This window comes from Ailuropoda melanoleuca, chromosome 15, assembly GCF_002007445.2.
Source record: "Ailuropoda melanoleuca isolate Jingjing chromosome 15, ASM200744v2, whole genome shotgun sequence".
Taxonomy (NCBI): Eukaryota; Metazoa; Chordata; class Mammalia; order Carnivora; family Ursidae; genus Ailuropoda; species Ailuropoda melanoleuca.
In genome coordinates this window covers 46074290-46089047 of record NC_048232.1, presented here as the reverse complement: position 1 = coordinate 46089047, position 14758 = coordinate 46074290, and the positions used below count along the sequence as shown (strand labels likewise).

Sequence of the window (14758 nt, the reverse complement as noted above, 5' to 3'; positions counted from 1 at the left end):
CGCTTAACCGCTGTGCCACCCAGGCGCCCCAACCCTTGTTTTTTGCTACTGGTCCATCCTGTTCCTGGGAATGGACAGTTACATGAAGTCAATATACACTTTTTTACTTGCCTGTATAAACTATTATTTGCTTTAATCAAATAGCTATTTAGGAAAGACGAAATTTTTAAAAAATAAATGATCCCATGAAGCAAAACTGCTGTATACCAGTTCAGGCTAGATTGCTGATATCACTTAAAAAATTGCCTATGCCAGGGGCACCAGGGTGGCTCAGTCGTTCAGCGTCTGCCTTCGGCTCAGGGCGTGATCCCGGTGTTCTGGGATCGAGCCCCGCATCGGGCTCCTCTGCTGGGAGCCTGCTTCTTTCTCTCCCACTCCCCCCTTGTGTTCCCTCTCTTGCTGGCTGTCTCTCTCTCTGTCAAATAAATAAATAAAATCTTAAAAAAAAAAGTTGCCTATGCCAGGTGTCTGGGTGGCTCAGTTGGTTAAGTGTCAGACTCTTGATTTTGGCTCAGGTCACGATCTCAGGGTCATGGGATGGGGCCGAGAGTCATCAATGTCACTTAGCAGGGAGTCTGCTTGAGCTCTTTCCCTCCCCATCTGTTCCTTGAGGACCCCCTCGCCGCATGCAGCCTGTGCACACTCCCCCCCTCAAGTAAACAATAAATAAATAAATAAGTAAAATATTTTAAAAAAATTGCATATGCTTCTAACTACATGATTGATTCTCCAATTTTCATTGATCTGAATCAAGTCAAACTATCTATGAATGGGGACCAACTCTAGGGAATGGACATTTCTATTTCAAAGCTCCCCACAGGGAGGGATATAAGGGCCTCAAAGGCAGCACAGCCTTTGCTTTGAAGTGTCGCCAATATGTCAGTGATGGCCTCAGAGTCAGCGGTGGGCGCTGCGCTGCTGGGACCCTTCTCACCTGGGGCAGGTGAGCATTGCGCCGAATGAAGGGCTTTCAGGTCTTCCTCAAAGTCCAGCAGGAAATCTTCAAGATCACGCTCATCTGCAGGAAGGAGAGGCCCTGGAATGATGGGTTCTGTCTCTCTTTCCTGGGGACCACATCCCAGGACCACATCCTCGAGATATGAAAGGTCACAGAGGGAACCGAAGGCCAGATGTCCCACTTTTCCTGGGGCTCCGGCTTTCTGGCAATCTATCACAAAGTTGCCTTGGGATGTCCTACTCAAGCTACTATGTGACACAGTATTGCAGATGAACTGGGGGTGGGGGAGGGTAACCCCAGGCTCCAGGCCATAATGCCTTAGCTCTCTCATTCTGTCCTCCTTCCCTGCAGCTCAGGAGGGCCCCAAACTGCACGACCTGAATTAGAGAGAGGCTGGGGGCCTCTCTTTATCCAATTTTCTAACGCTTAGATAGCTAGAGTGCAAAGGTTCTGGGCTGTGTTCTCCGAGCTCGAGAAGGAGAATCAGATGTGGCGTCTTCCCTGGGGAAATTCTGCTTCACAAAGGACAAATCAAGTTACTGCTTGGTGCTTAGTTTGGCAGCTATTTATGAAATCAGAGTTGTGTGATCTAACGTATGGAATCGCTGCCCTTCAACATAAACTCCTTGAAGAGCTTTGTCTTTCTTGGCCCTTGTGTTCCTCCTGGCACACAGTGGCACTCTTATTTTTTTTTCCCTGAGTGAATACATATAGTAGAAATTAGCATGGATGAAGCAGGAAACTAAGGGAAAAACAAGAGCCAGATACATGCTGTGGCCTCAAACAAAAAAGCCAAGGGCTCAAATATCAGCTCCTTAAACCGATGTGTGTACACGAAGAGATGGTAAGGCAGCATGCAGACAGACAAATCACACTTGCTTGGGAATCAACAAATCATTAGGGCCCAAAGGAAGAGAAGCCAGTCTGTTTAGACTCTGTGCAAACTTGCAAGGTTGGCAGGGAAAGGAAAGTGGGGGCCTCCAGGGCGCCTCCTCATTACCACAGGTGTGGTTTCAGGTGCATTGCTGTCTGTTGAAGTAAGGTCTTACTTCAAGGAAAGCCAGGGCTTTACAGACATTATCTCATCTCACCTTCCTGACAGATACCTCTATGGGGGGTGGGAGGGGAGAAGGTTTTAGAATTAGTAGGATGAGAAGTGGGATTCTTAAGCCCTTCTGCTGACATATGGAGGCATCTAAATGCCTATACTGTCTGTTCCTCTCAGGCCATGAAAAAAAAAATGGATTTTATCTTCTGGAGAATACCACTCAGAAACATGTTTTTAAAAAAAGGTTTCCATAAGGATGAGGCCCTTTTAAAAGCTGATGGAAATATTAACATCAATATTAAGAATTCCCCCTGAGGGTAGTCTGTGCTAAGGGGGATCGAATTATAAATAAAAGTATGAAGAAATCGCTTACAGAAAAGATGAACTTTTAGAATGAATCCTAAGGGATATTTCTCTTTCTCTGGGAGTCTTGAAGTCTTCTCTGGGATGGATTGCCAGCTTGCTGGGGCTGGTTACATAGGGACTTGTCTGGAGTTTAGATGACCTGTTTGATGACTTTTCAAGACCCTTCTAGATATAATTTCATCACTGTGACATAGCAGGTCTTACCTTGAACTTGAAACATTCCAGCATCTTTCTTATGAAGGTCATCTGTACTGCTGTTGTCCTCTTTATTCCATTGATTAGACATTTTATAGACATTCTCACACACTCCAAATGCACAACACTGGTAAGCATAAGGCATTTCTATAACCCTTTAAATGAACAACACCAAGCGAAAAACACATCCTTAAAGACACAGGTTGTTAAATATAGTGTTCGTCTTCTTTCACTCAGTAATTCTCTCTTTGGATCTTAGCCTTAATTAAGAAACTAAAATATTAACTGTGTACAAAGATGTTCATTACTGTGCTATTTATAATAACAATGGACTTATTAAAAATCATTGCCATGAAATGTTGATAATTGCTGAGGTTGAGTGATGCGTATATTATATTATTTTCTCCACTTTGGTGCTTCAAAATTTCCATAATAAAGAAGTTAAAAAATGACTGCTAGGGAAATTGTAGCACCATTAAAAAGTGCTTATAGTATGACATAATGTAATGAAAACATGATGTAGGTCTGTATATGTACTGTGGTTCTAACAATTAGAAATACATTGGAAACAAAGTCTGTGAGGAAATAAAATAAAAAGTTGTTTAGAGGGTATTTTTAGATTTTTACTCTCTTCTAGTTTCCAAACTCTCTTTTGGGGTTATGGTTTTAAAAGTATGTAAAATGTACTGTGGTTTAAAAACTATGTATATATATATACACACACACACACACATATATATATATGTATATGTAACAAGCATAACAGGTTTTAAGGAGCATTACTTCCTCAAAGAAATATAAATTTAGTATATTTTATTAGAACATATAACAAGCTAGATAAATTCAAAAACGTAAGTAGGACTACATAACGTTATCATGTTATTTCATTACGTTTCCTAGTTTATATCCCATGGATCGATGTTTTTCAAACTCTTCCCATGAACGCTAGGATTCTGGGAAGCATCTTTGAGAAAGAAAGGAAATGTGATCAGGAAGATGCGGTCCCCCCCTTCAGGGCTTGTCCTAACAATGCCCCAAGGGTGGGGGACTTGAGGGCATGAAATGCAATTCAAAAGAGTCCCATGACCTCATAAATTTCGAAAACTACTATAACACGTCTATTATTTCGCATGACCACAAATGTATCTTATTAGTTTTAATGAGAAACTCACTTGAGTTCTGGAAAGTTTTCAGATGATATCAAGGTCTGTAAGGCATGATTTCCTGTTAATTTTAAGTGAGTTAAACCATGTAACCCCGTTACAGGAAAAGACGACAGGCGGTTGGAGGATAGGTCCCTGCAAAACATCAAACAACAATTGGCTTTTGGTCTGTTTAGCAGAAAGCATCGATGTTAAAAAAAAAAAAAAAGCAACCTAAAGATTATTAAACTGCTCCATAAGAACTTCTAAGCAGGGTCTATACCCTTCATGGTAAAAATACCCATTTTGAGCTTAGCTCCTGAAAACTTTTCGATTTACAATCAGAATTGCGGGGGGAACGTGTTTTAGTCTCATCCAAACTGTAATTTCTACATTCAGCTTCATTCTGCCAGGTGGGGACATCAAAAATCGATGGAAGGTGCTACATCTAATTTGAAAAGTGAGGGTGAGTGGATTAAGTTGGGGGGGAGGGGAAGACGCTGGCGCGTTTTATTCTCTTTCCTCCCCTTCACTCTGACCAGCAACTTCTCTCTGTGTTCGACAAGGGAGAAGGGAGAGGAAGGCATAAGAAGCTGGGGGGGGGGGGCGGGTGGGGGACAGGACAGAGAGGGGGGGGAAATGGGACAGGAAAGTTTTCTCTCAGTCAGGATGGCAAATATGAACTGAAAACGCTTTGGAACTGAAATGACATCTTATTCCACCCCACCTGATAGCGAAAATGGAAAATTTCACCTCAATAACCAGAACCAGCTGTCACCCAGATCTTCAATTACACACGTCAGGGCCACCGTGGCCTTGGCCCCAACTCCAGTGTGGAGAGCACTAAGGGCCGGGCAGTCTGTGCTCAACGGCCTCTTCGGCAAAACTGACATTTTTGAGGAATTTAGGTGACCCCCCCAATTATTTAAAACATGCCATAAACAAGTCACGAAATACTCACAGCTTTCTTAGAGATGGCAAAGTGGAAAATGCATTGGGATGAATGATGGCAATTTTGTTCCAGGCTAAATTCCTATTTAAAAAAAAAAAAAAGGCAAATGAGAGGATTATATATTTTAAAAAAAGTTGTGTGAAGTTTTACCATATATATTACATTTTTCTGCCAGATTTTAACTTCCATTCAGGACAAAACAATGAGCTTATCAACTCAGCCCTCAGGTAAAGATATTACTATAAATGACTGAAGAGGGAACTTTAAATCAACCTTGTTTTAAATCAATCAAGGAAAAATCATGCTGGTGGATATCTTAGATTTTACTCTCTGTTTGCTAGAAAGTAGACTGAAACACGGTTGTGAAATTTTATGAGTAAAAGACAGGACCTTCCGAGAGTCTTCCTCTGACAAATTCCAAGTGGATGAAATGACCTGAATATTTAACAAAACTCAGCAACGCTTTCTGTACATTGTCAGGTTTGTAAGGCTGCAAGAGAAACACTGAGAAGTATTAAAAAAAAAGAATTTCCAGTAAAGGAGATGTGCATTTAAATTCTTAACTGCAAAATAAACCGAAAGGGGCTAATATGTTGGAAATAAAATCCTTTAATAACCAGGCAAACCTACAATTTATGGAGAAATAAAATTCACTACACACACACACACACACTGAAATGTCGATGATTCAGCAGGAATAAGAACTTCCACATTTCAAAAAAGGAACAATGAACTTAAAATTTGTTTTTTAAAATGCCTAACAAGTGTAGCGAAAGTGGAGACATCTGAGGAAATTGAAAGTGATCACAGTCAACTTTCCTCTGGCATAGATGAGGGATTTATTTATGATACTGGGCCTCCTGAGTTACCTTGGATAAAAGGTCTTCACAGAACATTCATATTCTCATCTGAAAGGCTCCCTAAACTGGATGAAACGGGAAGGCTTTTTATTTTGATCCACCACGGATCCCAGAACAGAAAGCAGTTTGGGCTAGCAAGGGGAGGCCACAGCAGGGAAGGAGTGGGGAGGCTCCAAATGGGCCTGGGGTGATTGAGTGAGGAGCCTGTCTTCTCCTGAGCTGCTCGGTCTCTGTCCAGTGAGGGGAGCAGGTCTCTGGTGGCTTTAAGGGGAACATGGGTGCCCCTGGTGAGCCTCACAGAGTGTGCAATATCAGGATTGTAGGCCAAGTCCTGCCATGGGGGCTGTATAGCATTTTGACTGGATTTTGAGTAAATACGGGAGAATTTGTATGCGCAAAGGACTGTAATTCCTCTCCTATTTGTACACCCGAGTGCTGGAATCCCCCCAGCAGCCCCCAAGGAGCCATTTCTGCTCTCCGGCCCTGTTCCATGCCTGGCGCTGACTCTGCGGGTGGTGCCCCACTGCTCGCAGTTGGATTCCCACCGGAAGCCCAGGACAGAGAACTTGGGCACTGGTGCTCCTTCTCTGCTTTGGAAGCTTGCCTCTGGTGGCAGTTGCATGCTTTCTCAACCACGGCCTCCCTTCTCTGTGCCCCTGTCCCTGTAGCCTCGGCCTTGGCCATGTTGCTGGTTTCTGCACACCCGTCCCTCGCGTGCTCCCGGCCAAGCCCCACACAAGTGACTCTTCATTTGCAACATCTGGGGTGAAATCTATTTCCTGCCAAGACCCTGACTGATCTACCTTAAAAGGATACACACTTGTTGTAATAGTGATAACAACGAGAACAATAATGATACTATTGCATATTTACTATGTGTCAGGTTTGGTTATGAGTTGTGGGTTTTTGTTTTATGTGGATTGTCTCATGGCCGTCACCACAACTCTAAGAGGTAAGTGTTATCAGCAGCCCCATTTTCCTGGTGAGGAGTGAAGCACACAGCATTCAGTGACCTGCTTAAGGTCACCGAATCATCTCAGGAGCTGGGATTCAAACTCAAGCTGACTGACAATAGGGTCCCTGATCTTTTGCTCAGAACATGTTTGAAATTCTTAAGTAAATACTGAGAGAGCCACTGCACTAGACCCTGGGGTCAGACGATGAAAAGGTTCTGGTCATTTTTGGGTAGGGCACAGTCTACGCATGGCAGTGCTGAGTGTTGGGTCCTGTAGCAGAGACCGTGCAAAGGGCATCAGCAGAGTGGTGTGGGCTTACGGCAGGAGATCTTCTTCTTACAAGGGCACGAGCAGGGGGCAAGTCAAGAGTGGGGAGGAATCCGATGGGCAGCAGGAACAGGGGAACTAGCCACCATGTGTCAGAGGCCTGGGAACGTGTGGGTGGGAGTCGGGAGATTGCACTAGGAGGTTGGAGTCAGATTTTGAAGGGCGGTGCTGGGAAGTCTAGGCTTGATCTTGAAGGCAACAGGGGGCTAACGAGATTCTTGAAGCAGGGAAGCACCATGATTAGATTTCTATTTGAGAAAGATTCTCTTCAGGGAATGGGATGAATGAGTGGAGACGACGGCGGAAAGGGTGGTTCGGCGGATGATGGTGGCGACCCAGCGAAGTCATTCTGTGGGCCTGTGGCAGAAGAGTGGATGAACTGGAGGTGGCAGAGTTTGGTGGGTGACAGATGTGAGGTCTAAGGGGCAGGAGGAATTCAGGGAGACTCGGACATGGAGGCTTCAAGGTCTGTGTCCCATTGTTCTGGTGTCATTAGAGGTCAGCCTTTTGTTTTGTGTGTATATGAAAAAAACATATATGTATTTTTGGTGAGAACATTTAAGTTCTATTATATTAGCAAATTCCAATGACATAATAGAGTGTTATCAACTATATCAGCCTTTTAAAATGGAACTGACTTTTGGAAAGAGCCAGAACTCCAACTGGGTGAAAAAGGTAATGAAATTAGGTAATGTATTTTTGTTTGACATTTATTAAAAACAGTAGAAGAACTTCACAAGCTGATACCAAAATTAAGGAAAGGGCAACATATTTAAATTCCGAACAAGACAGTTTTCAAGATAAATTTTTGGGAGAAGATGTTTTGAGGAATGATATTATTTTACAAAGATATAGTCTCTTAAGTGGTAAAAAAAACCTTAGGGGGTCGCCTGGGTGGCTCAGTTGGTTAAGCACCAATGCTTGATTTTGGCTCAGGTCATGATTTCAGGGTCGTGAGATTGAGCTCCTTGTTGGTCTCAGTGCTCAGTGGGGAGTTTGCTTGGGATTCTCTCTCACTCTGCCCCTCCCCCTCCCCAGTCACTCTCTCTCTCTCTAAAATAAATAAATAAATCTAAAAAAAAAAACCCTTCCAACGCTTTAGGGGATAAAAGGGGCTTTTAACAAAATATACCAGAGTTTAAACATTACATACTGTCATTATGCATCAAAATTACATTGAAATTCGGTTTCAAGGTGAAAAAGATTTGTCACAGAAAACAATCCGTTACCAAGTTTTTTTTTTTTTAAATTTATGGTTAATATATGGTGTTTTCACTCATAAAATGAATTAGATACTGTATTTACAATTCTTAGTCATCTGATCAACAGAAGAATCTTCCAGGGCATCTGTGCTCAAACCTTAGTGCACTTGTTAAAATGCAGATTGTTAGGACCCACCTGAGAGATTCTAACCCAGGAGGCAGGTGAGGGCCTGGAGCCTGAATTCTTTACAGTGCCCCCCCCCCAAGCACTTTGAGACACACACTGAGAACTGTTTACCCAAGAAAAAGGAACAGGCAGGAAGAATTCTGTGGGCATCCCATTTCTGTGTGGAAAACGATCCCTACCAATTCCAGGCTGCTGACAGAAACGTGTTTCATAGGCAAGTCAACAGCTTGGCCTCCTTCTTCTTTATCCAAGTTCCAGGTCAGAGAGCAGATTGCAAATTTAAGACTTTTGAATATATTCCCAAAAATTATCACGAGCAAGAGATTTGCCTTTTCATAGCATAAATAGGCACAAAGGTCCAACAACACCTGTATACAGCGGAAAGAAAATACTGGGGCAGAAAGCGCTCTGTTGGGGAAGGAGCTGGGAGGCAGTACTCACAGAGCTCGGAGGCTAAGCAGCTGCTGGAAAGTGTCACCTTTAATTTCATAGATTTCATTATGCCGCAGGTCTCTGAAACGACAGAGTTCCACAGATTGATTTCAAAGTCACTAGTTTCAAAGATTAGTCTTCAGAGAACTTCTACAGACAGATTACCTGCCCTCAAAGGAACGCACGAGGTGTGACTATCAAGTGACTGATTTAAAAATTTTTGTTTTGCTTAAAGAAGAACATTTCAATTTATACACTTAAGTGTTGCCTCTCTTTTGAAGCAATGAGTTCCTTTGGGTGGGCGTAAAACTGAATTCCAAACGCCAGCCTCATTCGATCGCTTGGTGCCTGGTCTGCCTTTTGAGCCTCTCTAGTGTTCTTTGAGGGTCTTCAAGAGCATCAAATCCTTACCTTTTAAAGACAGATTTGCCTTTTTTTTCTCTCTTAATCACCCAAAGGCTTTCAGAGAAAAACAAAGTGGGGAAAAATAGATGGTTAATATCGTTTTGATCAAAATCGAAGTATGACTTTAAAGCAATAAGGCTGTTGTTTTGTGGAGGCAATTTTAAGAAAGGAATGTTAAAATGTTTCCTGCATACGTAGCATCAATGGCATCTCGAATATGACAAATACGGCACCCCCTCTAAAGATGCCTGTTGTGAAACAAACACGCAACAAACCCAAGTCCCTCCCATATTTACAAATAATACCGCTAGTTGTAAGTTTAGAAAAATCGCCAAGCTCCTCAGCACCAAAGTTCCGTTATAACGCCAAATTTGGGGTGGAAAGAGCACAATAAATGCTTTACTCACAGTACAATGCATGGTAAAATAATATTATCTATGTTTCCCAAGTTAATAGCCATCCTACACAGTCACACCTTGTGTGTATGAGAAGGGAAAGCACCAAATGTCTCCCCAGTGAATCACGGGGGCAACAAACCAATGACCCCTGGAAATGTGAGTTTTGGCTCTTGTTTTTTGTTAAGTGACTTTGAGACTTATAGACATACATTTTCTGAAGCTTTTGGCAGACTGAAAAACTGGGTAAATCTTCTAGCAGGTTGTAAGATAGATCTCTGGAAAACAGAAGGTACAAAAGGGAAAATCTGTTACATATTAATCCTAAGGAAACATGCTTTGCTCTCCTTTCCCCTCCATGATGATATATCTCCCAAAGGCAGACTCTGAATGTTTCCCCAGTCCTGACATGGAGCAGGTAGTCATAGGCATTATTGGATTAAGCACAGATCCAAACGTTTACTGAAATGTAGCCGTTGTACTTCTTTAATTGATTTAAATAATTTACTTAACGGATTTATTTATATTTTGTTAGTGATGATCTACAATGTTCTAGCTATTATCTTACTGAAATGAGTACAAATTAAATTAAATAATTGTGCCTCTCTAAGAGCTGCTATATCTCTACAGCTAAGAGAATCGTTGGTTCTTTTCTAATCAACTAAAAAAAAAAAAAACAACCAACAACAATTCAAAGCATAGCACTAACTTTGAAATAAATCACTGCAAGGGGGAAAAAATCTAAGAAAGTCTTCAGCCAAAACTCAACAAATTAGAGAATAACAAAAACATCTGGACATATTTATAGTATAATATAACTAATCTAAAACAAGCCACGGTAATTTGCAGAAAGCTTAAAAAAAGAAAGCTGGTAGGTAAAGTAACATAGATACTTAAAAAAAAATCTTGTCTCATGTTTAAAAAGTTATCAGCTAATCAACTAACACACTTTCATGCCTGATTCTAATTCTTAAAACCAGATCACCACTACGCAACTGAAAAATCCATAGTTTTCTAAGAGGTTTTTAAACTATTTTGTGCTTGTAATTGAGCACCCCCTTCTACATTTATTGAACGAATGGAATTTATATAGAAAGGCCGTTCATTTACTACACATAAGAATGCAGATGAAGCTGTTTGCAAACACACTTGTAGTTTATACTAGAGGTTTGAAAGACCAAACCGAACCAAAAATGAAAAAACTCCAAACCACACCCCACACCTATGCACAAATACATCTGGTTAACGAAATGGTGTATATTTAAAAAAAATAGTGAATGTGATAAAATGGACACACATATCATCACAGCTGATAATAATTTGGTTCACTCGTTTCCACAGACAACAAGGGGAGAAATCCTGTATACCTCTTAGTAGAGATACAGAAAACCTTCTTCGACTACCTTCTGCCTACTTTCTACCTAATGATTTTCAGGGCTAACACTTACCAAGCACTTGTTAAATACAGACACCATGTGTACAGCTTTACCTAAATTATTTCATTTAATCCTTGTGGTCACCTTATGAGGAAGTTACTGATTATCACCAGACAGTGTGAAATAATTTGCCTAAGATCACCAGCTTCTTAGTGGGGAAAGCGACACACGGTCAAGTAATTTCCCTGGAGGTGAAGAAACTTGGGGGCAATTTCAACAGTGAAGTTTCCTCATGTAACAGGCACTCCGCGGATGATCCAGTCAAAGGAGGGGAGCTCGCAGACCTATGCTTCCAGAACATAGAGTAGACGGTAGTAGAGTCGGGACCCTGAGTTCTACTCTCAACTTCAACTGATTCTTAAACTTGGTCGATACACGGGCCAAAGCATTATGCCTCTTTCAGTCCTCTCCTTAAAGGAGAAGGTACCCGTTCTGCTGATCTTGCAGGGAGTTGTGAAGAACACATCAAAATTATAGGTTGAAGTGCTTTGAAACTGACAAGCTCCTGTGGTTAATGTATTTCTGTTCTTTCACACCTTTCAAGTTTCAAATGGAGGAAAGAAGAGCTTGAAGAAAGAATAACGGTCTGAGGGGAGGGAGAAAGATGTTGATTAAGAGCTAACACTGCCTAAGAGTTTACAGTGTTCCAGGTGTGGGTATAAGCGCTCGACATGTACTAACTCACTTAATCCTCATCATGGTCCTCTGGAGGAAGTGGCTGTATCTCTATTTTATAGATTGGGAGATGGAGCCCCAGAAGGAATAAATAACTTCCTCAAGATATCTTGCTGGTATATAGAGAGACTGGATTTGAACCAGAAACACAGACCCCAGAGCCTTTGCTCTGAACCAATTTGCCAGTCAGCCGCCATTGATGCAGTTCTAGCCCTGGGTGGTTTACTGTTTGCGATGTGACTTAGTGGAGACAGATGCAGTTTAAATACTGGCTGTTTACGTTCTAGTTACAGCATGTGAAATCCTAGTCCTGTCATCGAGTCAGTTTCCTCGAGAAATGAAGATAATTACACCTGGGTGTGGTAGGTAGGTGGAATTCTAAGATGGCCCCTAGGATTGCCACCACCTGATATACACGTACTTTCTCCCTGTTATCCAGTCAAACTTCCTGTATTTGAATTTGGACTCTGCTCCTTTCTTGCAGTGTGACTTCGACAAATGTGCTTCACTTCCCTAATTCTCAGTTTCCTCATCTGTATCTACACCTCAGAGGGCCACATGGAGTGAAGAAGAGGAGACTTACTCCATATTCCCTGCCCTTCTACATGAATGGCTGACTCCAAGGCTGTCGTGTGGTGTTCGTGCAACCCCATATCACTGAACTACTGAAGTCTGAAGTGGCTAGGGGGCTGGGGTGGGGGAAGGCAGACTCATTGTGGCAGACATTCCCATTCTTCCACTTAACATTTGTAGTGTTGCTTGTAGTTCTGCTATGAGGTGAAGCCTGTGGTGGAATTACAGGCATTTGACTGACACAGATGTCTCCCGTGTGAGAACAGAGCCATGACAGGAGACTAAGGGTCCATTCGTTAAGTCTCCACAGTGCAGGAGAGGATGATAGTAGGGTTGGGAGTTGAGGGAGAAGGCTAAAAATGGAAGGTCAAAACAAGGCTCTTCAAACTCCTATAAACTACTATTCAGAAGGGAAAAGCAGCGGGAAAAAAAAAAGCTCCAAGTCACCAGAAATCACATATGCAAACGGTTTAACCGCTAGTTGGAAACATGAGAACACGGCACCCACAACTATACTGGTAGAATGTTTGGTTGCCTTTATCAAGGTTTGTATGGGTCCGATAACTTAATTTTTTATTTTGGCATCCACATTGGGTTTTTGATCCATTATGCAACTTTTTTCTGCTCTGCAAAGCCTCGAAGGGGGAAATGAAGTTATCTAGGCTTGTTCATAGCCCCTTTCTGACGGGAAACATGTGCCAGTTGAGACTAACGGGGACTGACTGGAACTTGGGAACAAAGGGTGCGCTGCCACCATTACTGGGGTCACATCAGAGAGCCACTTCCCTGGTCCGCTGGAGCCCTGCAAGGAAAGAACCTTCTTCCCTTTTCAAGGATTATTGAAAGAATGCCTGCCATTTCACTCCTAAATGGAGGTTGCCTGTCTACACAACGTCGCTGCCTTCCTGATACTCACAGCACTTGCAGATCAGGTAGCTGGTCACAGGAGGTTTGAGGAAGAGATGAGATCTGGGCTCCAGTTAAAGTCCTGTTGAAACACAAGCCAGGCATAATTCTTTTATTCAGAATCGCACAGTGACATATTTTTATTCACTGACTTTAAGACTGGTCAGGCTTCAAGGGCTGTGCACGTTCTGGGCCAAGTCAAGAGCCTATTAAAGTACTTACAGACTCTCGAGGCTTGCAGTTCCAGTTAAATCAGGAAACTCAGTTATTTGTGAGGCGCCGTTCAGAGTCCTAGAAGGAGGGGTACATGAGTACTATTGGAAGAAGTTCCCAGAAAGGGGTAATTTTAGCGCCATTTTCAAAGCACTTTAACTTAAAATATTCATTTGGTTTTTACAGTACCCCTGCGAGGGGGAAGCCATCCGTAAGAGAAAAACCTACAGCGTTCTTAGTTCGGGTAAATGTTGAAAAGCAGATCTTCCAACAAGCTGGATGGGGTTGTCATAGAAATGTCTGAAAGAAATCCAAACACCAAGGTCTTAGTATAAAAGGTGAACGACAAACGAATACCTGTGCAAAATTTCAACAGATACATTAAATGTATTAATCTTGATTGTACTATATTGTATAACATTCCTGATTACTTGGTAAAACACAAAAGTGTTTTAACTCATGAAAGACTTTTTAAAAAAAGATTTTATTTATTTATTTGTCAGAGAGAGAGAGAGAGTGAAGGAGCAGGGGGAGCGGCAGGCAGAGGGAGAAGCAGACTCCCTGCTGAGCAAGGAGCCCGACGTGGGGCTCGATCCCAGGACCCCGGGATCATGACCTGAGCCGAAGGCAGATGCTTAACCGACCAAGCCACCCAGGTGCCCCATGAGGAGACTTTTGGTAAGAAATCCATACTATATAAAAATGAAAATTTCTGACAGCAAGGCAGATATAAGTGACAGTTACGAAGGAGAAAAGCAAGTGAACAGACTGTAGGTATACTAAAAATCTTTCTCTGCCTCCAACATCTGTGGCATATCCGTCAAAGTGGCAAAAAGGTAATTCAAGGTGCTTGCAATCGTATCATTCAATAAAGAAAGATGAAGTTCTAGAGATTCACGTGAAGGTTAGATCCTCGGGTCAGATCTTATCATAACATACACGAAGGACTCTTCAAATTATTTGAGAGGAAATTTGCTATTCTGCTTTTCTGGTAGCAGTAGATTTCTAAAACATAATTACTGCTTTAAAAGGTGAGGCATTATTAGAACTTAAATATTTTGTTTCACAGATGTTTTCAATGTGATGGTATTTGAACTGTCTGGTCAATGACACCCTACAAATAGTTCTTAGCAGAGAAGACGTCCTAGTTCAACGAAATTCAACAAATATTTATTGGTGTCTACTGTGTTCAAAGTACGAGGGTAGGTACTGTGGGAATTTACAGACGGAGTCATTAAGGAAGCCGTCGTTAAGTATCTACCATGTGCCTGACATTATGCTAGATTCTGGGAGTTTGATGAAGATAAAACGTCCCTGCCCTAAAGAGGCTTGGAATCAGTAGGGATAGAACAAATAAGAAACAGCATCACACTTCCTGGTGGATAAAGTGCTTTCATGTACAAAGCTCAGTTGATCCCCTCAACAACCTTGTAAGATCCACAGCACAGACACTTAGATACTTTTAATCTTATTTTTGGAGGAGGAAACTAAGGATCAGATACTTTGGCAAGTTCAGTACCTCCCAGAGCT

The 14758-nt window shown here is 42.1% G+C and overlaps 1 protein-coding gene across 3 annotated transcripts in view; it reads right to left on the bottom strand.

The window, feature by feature from the left end:
• Positions 1-14758, bottom strand: part of LGR5 (leucine rich repeat containing G protein-coupled receptor 5) — a 126770-nt gene that overhangs the window by 4677 nt on the left and 107335 nt on the right. For all 3 annotated transcript variants that reach the window (XM_002915612.4, XM_034644122.1, XM_034644123.1), the window contains 9 exons: positions 13457-13528; positions 13238-13306; positions 13026-13097; positions 9638-9703; positions 8635-8706; positions 4671-4742; positions 3740-3865; positions 2577-2722; positions 935-1018 (listed from right to left, as the gene is read on the bottom strand). In XM_002915612.4, the coding sequence (XP_002915658.2) occupies positions 935-1018; positions 2577-2722; positions 3740-3865; positions 4671-4742; positions 8635-8706; positions 9638-9703; positions 13026-13097; positions 13238-13306; positions 13457-13528 (779 nt within the window). The remainder of the gene's footprint in view (positions 1-934; positions 1019-2576; positions 2723-3739; positions 3866-4670; positions 4743-8634; positions 8707-9637; positions 9704-13025; positions 13098-13237; positions 13307-13456; positions 13529-14758) is intronic.